At 39.8% G+C, this 20,568-nt stretch overlaps 1 protein-coding gene across 5 annotated transcripts in view; it reads right to left on the bottom strand.

The window, feature by feature from the left end:
• Positions 1-17,948, bottom strand: part of ubr5 (ubiquitin protein ligase E3 component n-recognin 5) — a 29,047-nt gene extending 11,099 nt beyond the window's left edge. For all 5 annotated transcript variants that reach the window (XM_044034025.1, XM_044034024.1, XM_044034023.1 and 2 more), the window contains exons 1-35: positions 17,706-17,948; positions 13,530-13,574; positions 13,349-13,430; positions 12,944-13,020; positions 11,441-11,560; positions 10,708-10,987; positions 10,380-10,539; positions 10,062-10,211; positions 9,078-9,289; positions 8,810-8,926; positions 8,592-8,702; positions 8,274-8,428; positions 7,976-8,093; positions 7,644-7,828; positions 6,926-7,035; positions 6,505-6,617; positions 6,226-6,372; positions 6,000-6,111; positions 5,717-5,871; positions 5,438-5,635; positions 5,098-5,308; positions 4,133-4,259; positions 3,857-4,008; positions 3,632-3,727; positions 3,395-3,518; positions 3,163-3,260; positions 2,688-2,845; positions 2,263-2,354; positions 2,031-2,177; positions 1,817-1,935; positions 1,569-1,695; positions 1,110-1,239; positions 841-1,001; positions 502-741; positions 195-318 (exon numbers count right to left, since the gene is read on the bottom strand). In XM_044034025.1, coding sequence (XP_043889960.1) covers positions 195-318; positions 502-741; positions 841-1,001; positions 1,110-1,239; positions 1,569-1,695; positions 1,817-1,935; positions 2,031-2,177; positions 2,263-2,354; positions 2,688-2,845; positions 3,163-3,260; positions 3,395-3,518; positions 3,632-3,727; positions 3,857-4,008; positions 4,133-4,259; positions 5,098-5,308; positions 5,438-5,635; positions 5,717-5,871; positions 6,000-6,111; positions 6,226-6,372; positions 6,505-6,617; positions 6,926-7,035; positions 7,644-7,828; positions 7,976-8,093; positions 8,274-8,428; positions 8,592-8,702; positions 8,810-8,926; positions 9,078-9,289; positions 10,062-10,211; positions 10,380-10,539; positions 10,708-10,987; positions 11,441-11,560; positions 12,944-13,020; positions 13,349-13,430; positions 13,530-13,574; positions 17,706-17,767 — 4,815 coding nt within the window. In that variant the 5' untranslated portion in view covers positions 17,768-17,948. The remainder of the gene's footprint in view (positions 1-194; positions 319-501; positions 742-840; positions 1,002-1,109; positions 1,240-1,568; positions 1,696-1,816; positions 1,936-2,030; positions 2,178-2,262; positions 2,355-2,687; positions 2,846-3,162; positions 3,261-3,394; positions 3,519-3,631; positions 3,728-3,856; positions 4,009-4,132; positions 4,260-5,097; positions 5,309-5,437; positions 5,636-5,716; positions 5,872-5,999; positions 6,112-6,225; positions 6,373-6,504; positions 6,618-6,925; positions 7,036-7,643; positions 7,829-7,975; positions 8,094-8,273; positions 8,429-8,591; positions 8,703-8,809; positions 8,927-9,077; positions 9,290-10,061; positions 10,212-10,379; positions 10,540-10,707; positions 10,988-11,440; positions 11,561-12,943; positions 13,021-13,348; positions 13,431-13,529; positions 13,575-17,705) is intronic.
• Positions 17,949-20,568: the final 2,620 nt, after the last annotated feature.

A 20,568-nucleotide genomic window follows, 5' to 3' on the forward strand; every position in this document is an offset into this window, starting at 1 on the left:
CTAACAATCAGAGCACAAGGGAGAACTGTTGATACAAGGCAAAATACACCAGATGAGACCTAGAGCTATGAGAGAAAAGTCAAACAGTGGAGCACGAGATAGCTCAGCTTGGAAACCCTGTGACCAATATGCACAGTATATCTTGCATACTAAGTTCATTATGGCTCTAATGGCTTTATAATGAGGCTTCCAACCTCTTCCACATCTGCTGATACAATGTCATCCTGTTCCTCGTCTCTGCCTCTGACAGGCTGGGACTGGCTGCTGCGTCGAGGTTGAGGGTTCCTGATAATATAAGACGCAGCTGTCTGGCTGGAACTGGAAAAAATGAAACACAAACCCAGAAGATTTTGTGAGTCGGGAATAAGGACAATCAGCAGTCTTCTTACTTTTAGCTTTTAACCACGTAAAGATCAACATACATATTGGTGCTTTGAATTCAGGGCACCAGAATAATTATCACAAATCTCAACATGAAGGGGAAAATTAAAATTAACAAACCTGCTTGACTGATCAGGTGAGGGTCTTGGAGGTAGAGGTTCAACAGAGAAGAGCTCCTCACTGCCCTGAACAGCATCAATGCTGGTGCTGGCTAAAGTGAAAGGAGCTGTAGGTCTTGCAATACCCATTCGCACAGGAACGATCAATGACTCTGCTACATTGCACAGCTCCTCCACAGCATATGGTAAGAGTGCCTGAAAAACTCGCCGACATTTTCCAATGGGCTGTGGGATGAAGTTGCTACATGGAGGAAACAAACACAACCGGAATCAAAACCAGTGCCATAACTGTATGCTCCTAGTATGTTAGACTTTGAGAGGGTCAACGAATTAATCTTACTTTTTCTTTTTAGAAGAAGCCATCTCCACACTGAGGATGACGAACACTCTGGCTACAGAGCGAAGAAACCTTCTGGTGACAATTACTGCCTCCTCTCTCCGGCCAGGAGTGTACTTATTCTGCAGCTCCTTCACCAGAGTGCCCAATAAAGTGTCTATGAACTAATACAGGAGAAAACAAACACCATACAAAATAAAATGAGTGAATCCTGGAGGAAAAAAATGAAATAAAAAAAACAGATCACAGAAGGAAATGCCAACTGTACTTACAGTAATGTCGGGGGCACACTTGACAATGAGGCAATGGGTGAAACAGTCAAGGCGAATAGTGCCACTCTGCTGGTTCAAGTAGACCTGCTCTTCAGGCAAAAGGTGGGCAATTCTGCTGCTGGCACTAAGTCTAGGAAAGACCAACAATATAAATCTCAAAATATGATCTGTTATATAGTGCAGGAAGGAAAGAAAATTACAGGCACATTTGTTAGGTCAGTAACGACACAATTGAAGTGTATTGCACTGGTGTATGACAAATAATAAAGCAGCAAAAAAAGCTACCCACAAGGAAGTCTCTGGATAAAATTACATGAGTGGAATAGTGTTTCTGGAAAGATGCATTACTGCTGAGTCTCTGTAACATTTTTCATTTCGTAATACACCACATACTTAGGCTTTCAGGCTCATTTTACCAACCAGATCTTAATGATGGGAGAGCTATATACTGATACTCACGGGTCTTTATTCTCTTGAGAACCAAACATAATCATAGACTTAAGGGCATTCCAATCCTGCAGAACCCTCTCCAGAGCCAGCTGAGCAAAGCGGGGTGGTTCTAGATCATGGTCTGGCATGTCAGAGTCTTAAGAGGAAATACGAAGCAAGGGTTGAATACCACAGCTGTTTTAGAAATCTACAGCCGTAGGCAGAACTGAAAGACGACATGAGATGATAATGTCAATAATGACTGATGGTGTACCAACCTTCTGCATTAGCAGCCTTGCGGTTTCTGTCCTCTCTGATTCGTGGTGGTCTGTATTGACAGTGCTCAACACTTTGCCTAGCAACAGTCTGTACCAGGAACAGTAATATATGCTCTCCCCTGCAGACACAAAAACAAAAAAATAAATAATAAATACAATAAATACACTGTTCATACATAAAAATTGTTTGATCAGCATAAAATAATGAACATACCTGCTGTTTGGTGTTGTGACTAGGTTAGTTGCTGTGAGTAATCTGTACAGCAGATCGAGGCGAGCAGCCTTTTGGCCGGCGATCAGTGTTTTACACTTACATTTCTCCCAACAGTCACAGTATGCTGTGGGAGATGTCCTCTTTAGCCTGTGAAATAACACATGCAGATTAATCATTATAAATGTGACAGGTAAGAAAGACTGAAAACACAAACACAAAACAAGGGACTTACTTGCAGTCATGTCCTTTGTGACACACCCTTGCACACTCAGTACAGCAGCAGAGGGAGTCCAGCAAACCGCAGGTCCGACACTCAAAGATATCCTAGATACAAAGTCAGTGTGATGAAAAAAGGCAGTGAGTCAACTCTTGAGTGAACACTTAATGCTGAAGAGATTCACAAACACCATCAACAGTTGTGCAACTTTGTGCTCTTTGCTTTGGTGCTTGTTGGCAAAAAATGTAGCTTCAATAAAGAACCAATGAGTCACATCTCTGCCTTACATTTTGAGGTCTAACTGGTTGTCAGTTATGCAACAGCCTCACAAAGTATTTATATATTAAATGAAAATCCTATCCTTATCTGATATCAGTGCTGGATGGTCTGAGTGAAGACTACGTTGAAGACTGATGACAGCGTAATCCGCTATGGCTGACCTGGTTAATGTGCTCAGCTCCGGTCCAAGTGAAACTGCAGGTGTCATTGCAGCAAAGAACATACAGAGGCGAGTCGTCTGGGTTGGTCCCAGAGGGACAAATCATTTCCATGAACACAGAGTCCGCATCCTCCTTCTCTGTAATGCCTGGGTCACCCACTGAGCATATGACAATTGTGGAAAAAACATGGAAAAACAGTGAGGCGATTTACAGGCTGATAGTCAGCTGCTGAAGCAGAAATAGGTCAGGATTCATGCAAACACTCATGAATAAGCTCTGCCATTGCAGCTGTTATCTAACCATTTATTTACACTAGATTCACAAAAAATATGCTTTCTCTGTATATATTCACAGTGAACTGGTTGGGCATGCAAAGAGTACAAGCTCGTAAAATTAGTCACAAAGGGCTGACATTTTTAGATAGTTTTGTGTTTTTAAATGACATCACAGTTTAAAGCATTACTGCCTAACGTACCCTTGGCCATTTTCTGAGCAGCCTCAAGAACAGTGATGGCTGCTGGGTAGGCTCGCCCACTGACAGCCAGCATGAACGGAGTCATTCCACGGGCATCCCTGTCAAACAGTGGCAAGAACAATATGCATGAGCATGTTAAAAGGGACAATTGTGCAAATAAATCAAGACCATCTGATGAGCAATTAAGTTTAGAGAGTAATAAATATTTGTGTAAAAAAATTACGAATCATACTTTGCAGAAAGCAGCTCCCGTAGATGTGGCCTCAGAACAACACTATCACACATCAGCTTGAGGATAAGATGTGCGTTGGCTTTTCTGTCTTTAGATTCAACCACAGATGGTTCAGTGGAAGGCCCTGTTCATGGATAACACAATCAATTGGACAAGACACAAATCATATACAATAACATCCACATTAACAAGTTCAGATCCTTCCTCCATCTTCCTTCATCCTTAAGATGTTGTTACCTGGTATGGTGGAGGTGCTGGGCCCCTGGCTAGTCCCAGTAGAGGCAGTAGTGAGGGAACCCACAGCTGGTGCTAGAATGAAGTCAATGTCACCATCTGTTGACAAAACACAAATAAAAGAAAGCTTAGAAATACTTTCAACATTAGAGATTTATTCATACACAAGCCCTGAACACCACACAGATGTAATTCACTTATTTTACAGTTTTGTTAAGAGGCACTGACCAGGGTCCATGGGTGGGGGGTCAGGGACCCAACTTGGTGGGGCAATAGGTGGCGACACCGGATCCTGGTGGTCACTGGAGGACGGGCCGGACTCATGGCGACCAAGACCTGCAGCTCTCAGAGACCTCCGCATCATCTCCCTCAGACGAAGCCTGGAGGTGACACACAAAGTTAAACATGGCCTGAACAATCCTTATATTATCTTAACATAGGAGAGCCTGGTCACAGGGTTAAAAATTTGTGAAATTGCAAAAATCCATGCATTTCATTATTTACCCTCTGCTGCTGGAAGAGCCAGTCCTATTTCCAGAGCTGTTGCTTGAAACAACAGAGATGGCATTGGCAATGGCCTCCACAGCTGACAGGCGCTCTGCAAATGTGTTTCTCTCTGACCTTTCAGCTTCTGAAATAAAACAGCATGGGCACACAGAGTGGAGTCAGAGGAAAGCGGTCAAATAATGTGATACTGGTGAGTAGACTCCACGCTAGAGCTGTGTTTTGAAAGAAAAGGTAATTTTCTTATAGATAGCCTATAAGAAAAGATAGATACATTTTTGTATAATAAGCAAATTATAAGCAAACTATTTTGGATGTAATTTAAAATTAAGAAATAAGGTGACCCCTTACATGCTGAGACATAGGTACCATTTTAGATCAATCTCCTAAAACCTGAGGATTTTCCGCCAACACTTAATTCAGAGTTTATTTTTTAGGACAAAAGGTAGTGATTTACAATAAAAACCACAGATTTAAGATATTCAATGTTTTTGTTTTTTCATTTTCTGCTGCAGATAATAAGACATATTCGAGTGATCCGGCAGGCACAGCAAAATCTATGTGTGAGTCCTCTGGGACAAAGTTGCTTTGAGCTGCCATGCTCTGCTTCCCCATCATCCATTGTTTTACCCTCCTGCTTCCTTAATATACCACAGCCAGGGGGAGCCGTGCCATTCTCAACCGAGCGGGTCAAGCTGACCCACACAAGGTAGCAGGAGGGTTTAACAATGACTTGAAAAACCTGTGGGCTCAGATTATTTACCATGATAAACAAACTTTATACAAACGGACTTGCCAACACGAAAAAATATGCCTTTTATCATTTGCATGTCTTAAAAACAATAGAAAATGTCAAGTCTAAATAGGGAAGTATTCAAACTTAGCTACCTGATGCTGTCTTAATGGGTTAACTCATAAACCTAGCAGTCAGGTTTAACTAGTGACTAATGAACACACCAGCTTACCTTCCTCCTCTTTTGTCTCCTTATTACTAACAGGGAAGCAAACAGAGACGGCAGCGTGGAGAATGTTGCGGTTTCCATCACAACGGTGGCCCAGAAGTGCTCCAAGTACCTGGTTGCCCTGATCCAACAGGAACGCCTGCTCAAGGTTCACCAGGTACTGTCGACACGCCTCATAGTCACAGCGCAGTACATGCTGCATCAGCGTCTGTTTCTAAAGGAGACAAAGAGACAAGAGTTAGTCATGACTACAATAACTCATCACAGTATAACAACACATTTATTCTGTTTCTTGATTCATTTTTTTTTATGCTTTACACAGTTTTCATGAAGTCATTTTTACCTCCACAGCCATAATAATAATAGCAGCTTTCTTTTTAATAGTGGAGTTTGACGGGAGGTTGGCCAAAGAGTGCACCCCCATTCCCAGGCTATTTATTGGTGGCAGGTCCAGCCAATCAGGATCTCGAATTCCACCCATGCAGTCTTTGGCCATAGGGTAGATTGTGCCATTTCCATCTCGGAGGATAATTGGAGACTCCTGGGGGGATTTTAATATTTTAGTATGTACGTATGTACAATTCAAGATGAATTGTCTGCAACAAAAGTCATCAAATCGTACTTGTCCTGCAGTATAGATAGCCACATTGCGCTCACTCTGTCCCAAGAAGGCCAGGTTACTGGTAGGGAAGTTATTCTCCTGCTCAGCTTTGCCTGTAGCCAGGTCAAAGATACAGTACCTTACCCAGTTACCAGTTTTCAACACTGCGTGAACTCCTGGAGGGTGGAGAAATGTTTTAGGGTTAGAAATACTCCATGCAGAAATACAAATGTCAAGACAATTTTGGACATTGAACAAATATTGACCACATTGACGACACATTAAGCATATAGCAAAGACACACCTTTGGAGTCAACATTCACAGCCAGAATCTCAGCCTTTTCTGGAATGCAGAGCTTTTTAGGTGTGCGCTGGAAACAATCAGGAACCTTAGGAGTCCCACCGGTTTTAACCACCTGGCAGGAGCACAATATGAAAAACAGTTAATTGAAACAAAAAAAAAAAAAAAACCTGCAGTCACAAACTCCAAGTGCTTTGACAAGTGAGTAATAACGGATCAATATCACTACCTGGAGCTCATCTATTCTGAGTAGTCTACAGTCCTGCAACAGCGATGACGGGTCTGAGTCAGTGGGAGTGGCAGCAGTCTGATTACTCATGCTACTTGATGTCCCTGGAAACTTCACGGCAACATATGCACCATCCACTTTAAGTACCTGAAATAGAATATAAAGGAAGTGAGCAGTGAATCAACATGTCTTATCACAGAAACACAAAGTAGGCCTAAATTATCTAGCACATATTTATTAATCAAATTGCAACGTTAAACAATATTTTAGAGCACCCACCTTTCCCACCGGGACATTTTTAACATCCTCCACAAACACCACCTCTCTGAGAGGCCACTGCTCTTCATTCACCTTCTCCTCCTCCTTCGGGGCAGGGGTAGAACGCCTTCGCTCTGCAAGAAATAAAGTAATAATCTCAGTGTGGACTTAGAAAAACAAATTAACACAGGATGCAAACTGTACACTTTATATGGCACGTAAATAGCAATCTATATTGACTGTGAGCTGGCCATACGTCCTTAAAAAGAAAATGGAGAAGGTGCCAGACAAAGTCTGTGCACCATCTGTTTCAAAGTCAAAGAACTAATGAGAGCACAGTGAGGAAGGAATTGCTTGTGTGCCTGAGAGTTAGAAACAGAGCGAGAGAGAGAGAATGAGAACTACAGATTAGAGGGAGATAACAAGAGGAGAGATGACATACTGTAGGGAAGTGAGGCACTGCTAGCAATAGAGGAGGTATCACTGCAGGTAGAGGCTGGGGAGGGAGGAGGACCCATCTCAGTCTTCACCAGCTCTGGCTTGCTCTCAGTCCTATGGGGTAAGACCAAAATAGTGAGATTAATTTGACTTCTCAATGCTTCTACAAAAGGAAAAAGGAACAACAGAATCCTGCAGAACACCTTGCCTGCTAAATTCTACAAGAATTTTAACTCTGCTAGAGCAATGGTTCCCCAGAGACTGGGTCAGGACACACAAATGGGTCACAGGAGATTTTTTTGGGTTCCCAAACAAATTTGCAAAATTTTCCAGACCTTTAGTTAAGATTTGTGCATAGTTTTCAAATAATATGCATAAAATGCAGGTTTAATTAATTTACTAAACATATATTTACAATACCTTAAAGGTTCATATCTTTCTTTTACGGTGACTTAAACTTCTGATGCTAAAAAGAACCCTAGAATCACTAAACATATCATGAGAATCTCATTATTAACCAATAAAAACTCAGAAATGATACCTACTGCCCTACTTCTGAACTTTTTAATATCTACTAACATGATGAATGACATCAAAGTACATCCAAACATAAAAACCTCAGAATGCCTTGAGTTTCTAGTTGGTTTCTTGTTGGGCTGAACGTTTACAGACATGAAATAATTTAACCATGAGATATTATTTTCAAATAAAACAAAACTGACTTGATTTCCTGGGTCTTAGTGGTCTTCTCCATGTTCTTGAGGCTCTCTGGAGAGCGCAGCTGGAACCTGCAGCTGTCATTCATGTTCCAGACAGACTCCAGAAGGACCCCCACTTTAGGAATCCCAGCACTGACAGAAAAGGCCACTGCACCAGCATGGTAGAGGGGGTTATTCCTCAAGCAAACCTAAAGAAGGAATATGTACAAATTACTAGTAGCAAGACATGTGTTTAAAAACTAACTTCAATTACTTACATGAGTCATAAAACTTGTCACAGTTAATTAACATTAATGTGCAAAACTCTCAAAGCAGGGGAAATTTCATAAATATACCTGTGTTCCCACAGTGATGTTGGGTATTGAGGAGATGCCAGCACTGGACTTTGGCTTTTTGTTCTTGGCTCTAGCCTTTTCAAGCATCTTCTTCCGTTGACTAAAAGGCACAACACCCCTGCAGGCAAATACAAGCAGTGAAGTGTCAAAACATCACAACATCCATGAAATCACCACTCACTCCAAAATCTACAAAGACATCACTTACGCAACAAGTAAACATTTACAGATAAGATTTACATTTCAGAAAAGATTATAATTTGGGTTCAGCACAATATGCTTGTAACATTTCTCTTACCACCAATAGAGGCTATTCTCCAGCTGTGCACACGTGTAGAGGGCACAGCAGTGCAGTGACACCATGCGTTCGCCCTGCAGTTCGGGGAAAGCCTGAGCACTGTGCTCCAGCTTAGAGGCCACAGTGCTCAGTGTGTCATCCACCCAGGTTGCAACCTATACCCACACCCACAGACAAGCGTGAATTAATGAGTAATTCATTAAATAATTGTGTATGATGTTTATTTACTCAATGACAACTTAAGACTACAAAAATGATCCTGGGAACTTTTATCAAGAATCAACCACATAAATTCTTATGACTGACATCATAATGTACCTTGTTGGTTTCTGTAGCTATGGTGGCTCTGATGCTATTGGCAGACAATAAGGTGATCTTCTCATTGGCCACACCCAGGAATGACACACGTGGATGATGAATGGAAGGATTCTGATGGCAGTGGGAAAGGTAAGTATTATTTTAGGCATATTATAATCAGACAGGCAATATTGCATTTCAATAAAAATAGAGTTCTTTTTTTTTAGGTTTTAAGTCACCTGTGCATTCCTGTAGGGTTCAGGTTCGCTCCACTTCCACTGATAAAGCTCTCCTTTTGAACTGACAGCCACCAGCTCTGAAAACATGGCTCCAATGCTCACAAACTTCACACCATCCTGGACATAAAATTCAAGATCTCAATAAATGTCAAAATTTACCAAGCCAGTTTAATTTGCCATCAAGCTCTTTGTACAGTGTCATGGAAAACAGTTTGCATTGTCGTATTTCAAAATTAAAATTCAAAATTTTCGTCTTTGAACCTCCTACCTTGTCAGGCCACCACTGGAGCTCCTCTCCCAGGGAGACAGGACTCTGGACTGGGATGCTCTTCTTGTCCAAGCTAGGCTCACCCTCGCGGCTGGTGGAGCCTCGCTCTGTGTCAAACGATGCCCCATCTAGCCACCGGCGCTCGCGTAACCTCAACACAGATTCTCGTTCACGTAACAGCTCTGAGTCACGCTCTAGGGGAAGAAGGAGAACTGGTATGCAATAAGGTCACACCAGTGGGATAGAAGTAAGCCACTCTCTGGGAAAGACCCGTCAACATAGTTTTAAGAATATAGAGAAAGGTAGAGTCTTAAGAATTACTGTAATGCAAATCAAAGTTGCAATATGGAAGATTCAGTGGGAGTCTCAATTACACTGGTGAGTGAATCAGTTTGCACGCTCATGTTAAAATGCGACATAGAAGAGGAAGTAATAGACAGGAAGAAAGCATGCATGAGGGCTAAAAATGGGCTAAGAAGGTTTTTAGAATAGACTGCCTTAAAAAAGGGTCCCCATGAAGACAGGTGGGCAGAGCGGGCCTTTCTCAGAGAGCTCACAATATGTACTACATCCATGCACCATACAACACCAAACATTTATAGCCTTGCAAACCTGTTAATAAAACCAACTAACTGAAGAGTGAATTTTCCCACCCAAAAAGCTTACACAATTTCATAGAACATAACTTAACATAAAATCTCAGTGAAGCGAAGGGGTAAATATTTTAAACTCTAAAAATACAAAATCATTCCATATCAAAACAATGTGTTGCTTGTAAGATAACTTTAATTAAAATAAATCTTCTTTTTTTTCAAACAATCCTCAGAAGAAAAAAAAGAAGATTTTCCCAGTTCTCAGTTGTGCAATCATTTGAAGCCCCTGAAGCTGCATCCCCACAAACAAAAGCCATCACCAGTGCTGGCACCAAAGTCTCTCTAACACTTTGCCTTCCCTTCACTAGACAGAGGCGAGTTTTTGAGTTACCTCTGGAGGATCCCAGGCGAGACAGTGAGGAACGTCTAAAAGAGGGGTAGCCAAAATAGCTGATGTCCTCTGAGAACATGGCATCAGCATCAATAATCACACTGGGATGGGCAGAGTGAATGTCTGCATCCAACAGTGACATCAGGTCCTCTACATGGAACAAAGGCACAAAAGGATGCAACGTTTCAGAAAAATGTTTTTGTTTTACTTTTACAATTATGGCAAATACTATCGAGTCAATTTCAATGACTATAACACAATATTTTGAATAAGACAAAAAAATACATCATCCCCATTTGTTGTTATTTTTTGACAAACCTCCAGGGAGGTAGGACTCGCTGGCCGTATCATCCCCATCATCTCCATCTTCATCATCCCGGCTCAGCAGGTTGTTGACGGCGAGGTTGACATCCAGGTTGGTCCTCTGGAGCTCCCTAATGATCACACTCCTCGACTTACCCTGAAGGACTACTTGGGCCTGATGTCACAGGCAAGGCAAAAAAAAAAGATGTAATTGTTTCTTGTTATATATTGTGAGTAAATATAGAAGCTGAATAATTTTAGCAAGGAAAAGGTTTTCAGAAAACGCTGACATTAATGTAATCTTAGCAGGATGAAAAAGTTGCAAAGACTGAGATTATTGTACCTGAGTGATGAGTTCTTCAGGGATGACAGAAGCTGGTATGACTGGCTGTGGCTGGCTACCCAGAAGGCCAGAACCACGGTCCCTTCCAGTACGAATCACTCTGGTCTGTCGGCGGGAATCGCGAGCCGCTGTTGAAGACCTGCCTGAAGTGCCTCCGCCTCCACTTGCTCCTCCACTCCCCCCTCCACCGCTGCTGCCACCTCCTGCTCCACCTCCCCCTGCTCCACCTCCACTTCCACCTCCTCCACTGCCTCCATTTACTCCAGAGCTCCAGCGACTCCTGTTACACACAGTGCAAGGCCATGGTCAGACACAACTGCCAAAAACACCATCTGCCTGGCAGAACAGACTCAAAACACATACACATACACGTGGATACAAAAGGATTCAACCTTTGTGACAGCAGAGACAGGAACGTCCATACTGACAAGGGTTTCCAATATAATCAGGTAGTGTAGGAGAAAAGTGTTGGCATGATATAAAAGTACATAAACATAAAAATATATAAATATATAATGTACACTTGTATATTTTGGTTCAATTTAACATTAAATTCAACAGGTACATGTTTAGTGGATATTTCTGCAGCTGTCAGTTTTGCACAACTTCAATAAGGAGCCACAGCAAATATAATAAGGGCTAGGATTTTTCCTCTCCTGCAATGTCAGTGCTGTGCTCCAACTCTTGAGCCTTCACAGGACCATTCGTCTCTGTCAACCCTGCCAGAACTTACCCAAGGGTGTTGCCTGCCAGTCTGCCCAGTGTGTCAGAACCAGACAGGAACCAGGGAGGATCACTAGTCCTGCCTGGCCTGGAGCTCCTTCCTGTCCCTGAACCACTGCTCAACTTTGAACTGGAAACAAAAGATGGGAGATCAGTTACAAACCTAAAGTTGTCCCAGAAGGACCAAAATAATGTTATTTTACCTGGGGTTAGCAAAAAACTAAATTTACCCGAGGCACATCAAATTATACCCCCGGTTCAGGATTTGTTTTAAATTATTCCACAAAACAGGATGGGGTATTTTGGAGACTAGCATGGCAACACCCTTGGGAATCAGAATTGGCTGCAACTCATTCCTCTTTCAAGACTTTCCATTTTTAAAAGGGATTTTGGGGCTGCAAGTGCTTGCTCCTATTTCAAGATTTGTTATAATGTAATATATATACTATGAGTTTGGTGAAACACATTTATTATACCACAACAGTATATGTTTGTATATGCTGTTTTCTAGTGGCAGGTTAACGAGATTATGACAATCTTCATAAATAGCACAGACAACAGTGATACTAAATGTGAACAATTTCCAGCACAGTTCAGTTCATACCATACTGTGACATAAGACAGTTTAATACAGAAACAAATCACATTCAACAGAAAAGGCAGATTCAGAAGCCAAAATAATACACATAGCTCTTGGTAAACTGACAGACATGTTACAGACAATCTGCCATACTCTTTTTCAACTGGCTTCCCAGCAACAGCGGTGCTGCCGGAAAGGCTATTTGAAACATTTAATCTCTTTTCTTAAGTGAGGAACAAAACATGAGCCCTGCAGAAAAGTTTGGAGCAGGCAGCTCCTCAGCCTTTTACAGCCTGATTCACATGAATATTTAACACCAAGAGGGGCCTCGAAATCATTGTTGGATGTTGTTCTACTGGCAGGACATCGACAACTATCAGTGAGTCATTCACCAAAAATACACACTCACAGCAAACACAAAACAAAGCGGCTAGTAAAGGTATTTTCAGAGCCATAAAAGCAACAAGATCTCAAGGAGTTAAACCAACAATTATGGGATTTTCTTCGTGCTGGTTGTTCAATGTCAAAATTTGTGTTTTTATATTGGAAATTCAAATACACCCCCCCCCCTGTAGTACAATAAATCAGAGAAGCAGCTTAGATGTGGGAATCACTGCAAGATATCCACATTAAATCAAGCAAAACAACAATGCATCCCTGCCAAAGGACTTTCTGGAAATAGATCTGTGATAAATTCAGATATGAGGTTCACTCTTAGAAAAGAAAAGAGTAAGAGTATCACTCTAGAAGCGAAACCATGTCAAAATGATTCATACATGGCAACAAGTTCCAAATGGAATTCAACTCCCACAAATTGCCATCAGGAAGCCTGCACTTGCTTAATGTGCATCTCCACAAGCCATTCATGTCTCATCTCAATGGCAAAGCTAAAACAGTTTCCAGGACATATCTCATCATAGGCGAGTCCCTCACCCATCGTTGCCATCCGGTTTGCTGAGCTCCAGACGATCCGGCTGGACAGCAAAGCTGATTCTACACACACGTCCATCCTGAAAGAAAATACAAAAAAAGCATACAACAGACAAATGAAAACTACTGCAGTATGAATACAAGTATTAAATCATGGACTGTCATTGACACTAAATTTAACATAATCTTACTTCTTACTATGGTGGGAATCTGCACTATAAACTATTAAAGCACTATTGTAATAAAGACAAGAACATAAAAAGAACCTAAAGCTCTTCAAATCACAACGTCCCAGATCAAATGAAAAGCTTCCCATTAAATTTTAACTGTTCTGGTGGGCAGCAGATAATAAAAAACTCTAGGTCCTTAAATGCTTTATATAATAAGATATCATATTTACAGAAATACCTCAAGAAGAAATCCAGCATGGTTTGGACCAACAACACACTGTTTCAGCGGGGCCTGCTCCAGCAAACTAAGGTGTGGATGACTGCATTGGAAAAGACAGAAAACAGCAAACAGACAATTAACAGAATCATGACCACAATATACAAATCAGCCTACAATAACGATATTGAGAGAGACTCACCTATTGTAGCTGTATTTGTTGAGTTTTTCTGAGACTTCACGAAGCCTGGCAAGGAGAAGAACACCACATTAATTCCAGTAAGATCCCTTCAGACCCAATGACTGCAGATTGGCTTAGCCCCATAAAAACTCGAAAGAAAAAAAATACACATATATATAAACAACAATCAAGAAATTGCTGTCAGGATGAATGCACAATATGAGCATCTTTTCAGATTAGTCTGATGAGGAATAATATTTTAGTAGGGGTGCAGTATATCGGTATCAGCAGATATTGGCTTTAAAAACCAATAATCTGTAAATACGATATATCGGGCATCCCTCATTTTTCAAGACATATATATATATATATATATATATATATATATATATATATAAGTGCAATATGCCAAACAAATGAGACAAATTGCAAGCACTGCATCTGTGACGATAGGTCTACACACAAACATACAGCATCAGAAACGGTGATGACCGTGACTTAACAACACTAATGACGGAATTTCAGAATTTCATCCGATAATGCCAACCGAGACACTTTTGACAAACTCAACAGGGAAACCAACTCTGCAAAAGTACTTTGTTACCGCACAAGTTATTTTTGCTTAATTTCAATTTTCAAAGTTAGGTTTATGTCTGCCTGACTGGAAAGTAAACTAGCACCAGTGTCTGTTGCTAAAGAGATCAAGCTCAACAACAAGTTATAGAATAACTTTCACATGTTGGGTTTGATGTAATGTCTGTTTCCACTTGAAGAAACAGATCCAACTCAAACAAGGATGAGATGTGAACATAACATTCAAAAAGGACTGCTGTGGTTTGAAGATTGTTCCAATACAAACGCATGTCAAAACTGTTATTTACAGTTAAACAGATGTAATTCAATAAGGTTTTATTTATTTTTTGGTTTGATGGGAAAATGTATAGCTGTATAATTAATAATAGTGTTTGTATTGTAATTTGAAGTTCACAATTATATTATAAATTTAAAAACATTCCTTATTATTATGGACTTTTGTGCTGCTTTCAAAAACAGAAAGGTGCCAATTCAAGAACAGTTTAAGCAACAGTACTGTTTAGAAAGTAGTTGTTTAGCACCAGTAATGCTTCACTGGTTGGGCCATTGGACGATGCCCTCGTTCTTTGTGAACAGTCAGGAAGGTTTCCTCTATTGCTTGAGCGGAAAAGTTTGCCAAACGCCTGCAATGACTATCCGGAATTTAAACAGGATAAAACAGGACACTACAGCTGCTGCCTTACATGGATTATCATACCTTAAAGTATACCTGAAGTATTACAGCATGAAGTATTACAGCATAAGACAATACAAGGAATGTGAATGTCATGTAAACCATTCTGAATAATACTTATATATAGTATATACACAAGTATATCTATATACTAAGAATATAGATATTTTGAAAGCAAAATTCAGCTTTGTATTACTCGCTTCAAGTCTAAACAGTGTAAGTCCAATATTAGTAATGTATAACAATAAGGAGGGCTTATTTCGCAAAGAAATCAGCCGATTTCCAGTTTTTCAGCAATCATTATTTCAGCAGGGATGCACCACCACAACAATTTTACACAATCCTTAATATCAATGTGCGACTAATAATGATCACCCAACTACTATAACTAGAAACCTGAACAGGTGAGCTCCAAAAGGTCCAAAGATATAAAATAGATAAATGTATAATATACAATGATCACTGGGCCGCATGAGAACAAAGGTGAGCCACACTGTGGCATTCTCATGGATACCAGCATAGCAGCCCAGGTGCTGAATACAATTATATGGGAATCACTGGATTGTATCCTAACTTATCTTTAATATCCTGCAAATTAGGTTTATAGTTGTAGTTGGCTAGAGCATAAAATCATCATCAGTCCAAAACATGTATCCGCCTGAATTTCGGCATGTTTGGGTTGCTGTTGTCCTGTATATGTACTGGCTTCTTCTATTATTTCTGGGTTTAAAGACAGTGGTATGAACAGTGGCATGTGTGTAGAGTGCTCGGGCCAGCTCGAGTCCGACTGATGGTATACATCCAGTAGTAATTTGACGCCAATCACATTATCTGGGTGTGTTAGTTCAACTTTGAGGATTTTATTTTCATACAATTTATGTTGGACAAACACAATAATTAATTTGTTGTAATGTTGTGTAAATATATCTATATTAGTACTTACATAATAATAAAAAGAATATCTATAGGACTGGTTCAATATATATCATTTTAAAACATAAATTGTCAAAAGATAATAATCAGTGTGATTGTCTGATATTACATATAGATATTGTGATAATGTTATCTATAATATCGCTGAAAACTACAGTGGCTTAATGTTTAATCAATTTTGATAAATATATCTCTCATACGCAATAACGAAACACAAATACAGTAGTGATACATCTGTTCTGATAAATGCTCAGATTCCCACACAGATAAACAAATGCCAAATTACAATTTGGGATTTTAATCCAACCGAAACTTCATTACCAACTTCATACACACCACATGTCATTAAGTCTTGCAAAAGAATGCACAAAAACCAGAGACATGTTCTTGAAGTATAACCAGTGCTCCTGTAACCTTGATCCTGATCAATGCGAGATAAATATGTATGCAACGGGGTAATGGCATTTCACAAGTTAGGTAAAATAAACCTCTGGCATTTAGTTGGGGAAATCTGATAAGGTGTACATGCCAAACAGGCGCTTCTGGTGATCCAAGCTGCACCAGCCTTTTTTTATTTCTGATGGAAGCATTTATCTCCTCTGACAACTGCAAGTTCCTTCTGCAGATGAGAGGAGGGGGCCTCCCAGCAGCACATGGTGAGTTGTAGCATGCAGTATAGCATGCATGCCTGAAGATGAAACAGCCATGACCTCTTCAAATAACCAATGGACCACATCACCAACATGTCTGAGTGCTGTTTTCCAAAAGATATGTAACCAGCAGTGTAAACCAATCTTCTCTTTCTCTCAGACCTAGGCGGGTAAACCCAAACTTTGATAGCACACTGACCTGCAAAAAAAATTCTGAGCCTGTAGCCAATTTTTATACTCAAGGTCGGTCTAAAAACACAGCAACTTCTCAGCCTCTAGTCTGTAAGTAGAACAGCTCATTAATCAGCTCAATCTCAATGGATGATATAAATAGATTTATCATAAATCACATGTTCTTCCAAAATACAGGTCGCATACTGTTTCCTGGACATTCCTCCATGACTACTACTCTCTTTAATTCAGACATTTCCAACAGAAATACATTTAAATAAATACATTCTGACACCTCGTCATAAACAATAGTATGTCCAATCAAATCTACTGTCCGTGGGGGATGTGGCTTTTGAGTAACAATGGAAAGAAATCAAGTAAGTGAACCCCATCTTGTTTACTTTGCTAAGCCCTGACTCTTATAAAGTCGATAACAAGATTATTATAAAAGGCAATGTCGCTAGCTGTGCATCTCTTGATAATCCAAACTTAATATCGGTGCAAAATGGAAAAAATTACAATTGAGTAAATACTGTGTGGTGGTATTGGCCGGTTAACTGTGAAATTAAACCGTTCACTCTGTCACCCAACACCCTGCAACACCAATATTTAGCTTTGTCAAAGAGCGTGGCAGCTAATTGGGGCTACTAGCATTAGCAGCAGTTATCAGTTAGCTGACGTTAGCTTCTTCATTGGTCGTGATAATCAACGGAGCGCCCACAAAATAAACAGTGACACATGCCAAAATTAGCGTACATCTAATTTCCACACGCACACTCGTGTTTTTCGAGCGACGTTGCGTTTTACGACCCTTATTTCCCTCTCTTTTCCCCATCCCCCAATCCGCATTGTCTATCTCAACTTTGACTGTGAGCCAATCCTTCTGGAGAACCAAGGAAACAGCCTGCTACCATTAGCAACCCGTGCAAAATCCAGTTAACAGGCTAGCGGCTAGCGCCGGACTGGATGTTTAGATAGCAGCGAGCTAACGCGGATCGCTCAAGATGCCGGGCCTTTTTTCAACCCCGGGGGTCATTTAAATTATTACAAAACTGAAACCACAAACACATGACAACGTCAACGCCGTTTATAAACACAACACGACCCCCGGTGTATCACACCCAACGAGATAATCATGATTTTACTTGCTCTTTTCCACGGGCCGCAGCGAAATACCTGTCATTGAGCTGATCCTCGGTCCCGGGCAACGGGTGAACAACGAAGTGTATAGATGTCATGGGGTCAATCCAAAACCACACATACGCGTGTGGACGACGTGGAAAATGTTGTTCTTTTGTTTGCGGTGTGAATGTGAATTCATAAGAATCGTTTAACGGCGAAAAACCTCGAGTTCAGATCCCAGCCTCCTCACCCACATGCCGCCATCTTAACTCTACCAAGCTTCTTCCCTCCGTGTGTGTGTGTGTGTTGATTAGCACACATGCAGCCACTCCGCTGGTTGGAGCTCGAGCACAAACAGGAAATGTGTTAAATTGGATGCGATTGGCCTCGAGAAGAAAGGCAAAACCAGTGTGTTCCACAATAATACACCACTGACAAACCTAAAGGCTTTGTATTGACCAGGTATTCAACCATTTCCTTCGATGACCATTAGCATTTTCACTTCATGCAGGTTCACTACTGTGCAAAATAAAGCCCTGTTTTTCGTCTTCTAACCCAAGACAATAGAATGGAAGGACCACAATAGAATCTCGATTTATCATTCAACTCGTGTTTGTGCGGTCACAGTAAACAATATTTTGGTGAATTTTTACGTCATACCTTTGCTTGTATTTTGTTTTATATTTGTTTGTAATTTATGAAATCAAAAAGCATGACAATAATTGCCATTATTGTTACTATTCTGTACACTTCACTTATATAACACAATCACCTTTAAGATTAGATATACTAATACAATATATAATAGATACCATATAACAACAATAATAATATAATTAATAAATACAACATTATATACTCTATGAATGGTCTCTGTATGACTGGCAACCCCACCTATGTCAGCTCCCTGTGACCCTCATGTGGGAATCAAGCGTTAAACGAGTGAATGATTAATAATACACTATACATTAACAAATATATACATGTACTGTATTAACAAACTGTATAGTTTCAGGATAAGCAATTACATTATCAATTTTTGATGCATAGTGATTGTTTATTGCAACATTTCTGGCCATTGTGTGACCATATGTTTTAATATTATGTGATTAACTAATATGGTTATACTTGCTCCCATCAGACTTCAGAGAATGGCAACATTCATGTGGTACGTGATGCTATTCTTACAAAGAAGCTGCATTTAAAACAGGACCTGGAACTTAAAACAGAACACTGTGAAGGAAGGTGACTTGCAGTCTGTTTGACTTGAGCTTCCCACCTTAAGATAATCAAATAGTCAACCGTGTTAGGTTTGGGAAATGTTGCAGCTCATTGAAACATCAGTAGATTCAGGGAGGGGGGAAACAATCAGGGGGAGACAGAGCAATGTGGACTCAAGGTCAAACCTGTGCAGAGCGGATAAAAGAAAGGTCTTGGAGCAGTGCAGTGCTTGATTATTGGCCTGCTGAATGTAAGTAGGGAAGATGGAGGGAGGAGTGGGCATCACACATCAAGGCACATATCTGAGAGCACTGCCATGTTCATGTTATACAGCACAATGAACAATGTTGATTTCCTTTCTACTCCAAGGAAAATATAAATCAGTGGAGAAATATAGTGTTTTTTGTTTTAAAAAAAAGAAGAAGAAAGAATTAAATTAAAATCAAAAGGATGGGAATTTTCTGATTATCTCTCTAATCCACAGACTAATTCAAGAATCCTATAAATACATTTTCTTTTCATACCAGCAGATGGCAGAGTTACCTTTCATCATTATGAGACCACTATTAGTCCCAGAAAGCCTCCTACCAGAGTATATGCAGTAACACCAGTATTGTATAGTATAGTACCTTAAAGGGATACTTGAGTAAAAGTAAAAGTATCTTACCATAAACGTACTTTGGCAGAAGTTGAAGTCACATTTTTAATAATATATTTTTAATAATATTATTAAGACTTTTACTTTAAAAAGTAAAAGTCACCCCATGTTGAAGAGTGTGAATGGGTGAATGGCAAAGCTGTAGTGTAAAGCAGCTCATCAAGACTATAAAAGCTCTACATAAATACAGACCATTACCAACTCTTCTTCTGATGTTATATGGTAGTAACAAAGATAGTTAGAGTAAATGTAGTGGAGTAGAAGTACACAGTTTATGTGTAGTGGAGTAAATGTAAAAGTTGATAGAAAAACAAATAACAAAGTAAAGTTCAGATATGTGAATTTTGTGCTTAAGTACACTAACAAAATATAAGTACTTTGTTACATTACAACAGTGAGCAACATAAAACTGATAAATGCATATGGATACACACACTGAGAGGGAAACCGATCAATTGGAAAAAATATAATTGACTGAAAATAAAGTGTTTTATATAAAAAGATCTAAAAGACCCTAAAACAGGGAGCGAGGGGTTTACCATAGAAGGAGTTGTAAGGACAATTTTAAGTAAGGCATGACACAGAATAAAACAATTGTCATTGCCCTGGTTAGGTCCACTATTTATCTGTTATATAAACAAAGGGCATTCAAACCAAGTGACTGACTTTACTGTGACACACCTCTTTTATTTAGCCTTAACTGTAGCTCACACTGATTGGACCTTACATTATATATAAATACAACAGATATACTGTAAAATAAAGTAAAATATATAACACCCATTATTGGTAATCTTTCTTATTACACTATTTTTATTTAACATATTGTTTACTCACTCCCTACACCATTTTAGGCAGTGTCAGGTACATAGGCATTTCTGTTTGAGTGGCTACTTACCCAGTCTAACTGAAATAATAATAATAATATTGTTGGTTAAAGAGTTCAAATAAGAGACAAAACTGCATGTGTCATTAAAAAAATAAAGTGCACAATATAAGATATGTTTATTATTTATTTTTCCCTGTTTATTGATTTCA

The sequence above is a fragment of the Solea senegalensis genome, linkage group LG9 (assembly GCF_019176455.1).
Source record: "Solea senegalensis isolate Sse05_10M linkage group LG9, IFAPA_SoseM_1, whole genome shotgun sequence".
NCBI classification, from domain to species: Eukaryota; Metazoa; Chordata; class Actinopteri; order Pleuronectiformes; family Soleidae; genus Solea; species Solea senegalensis.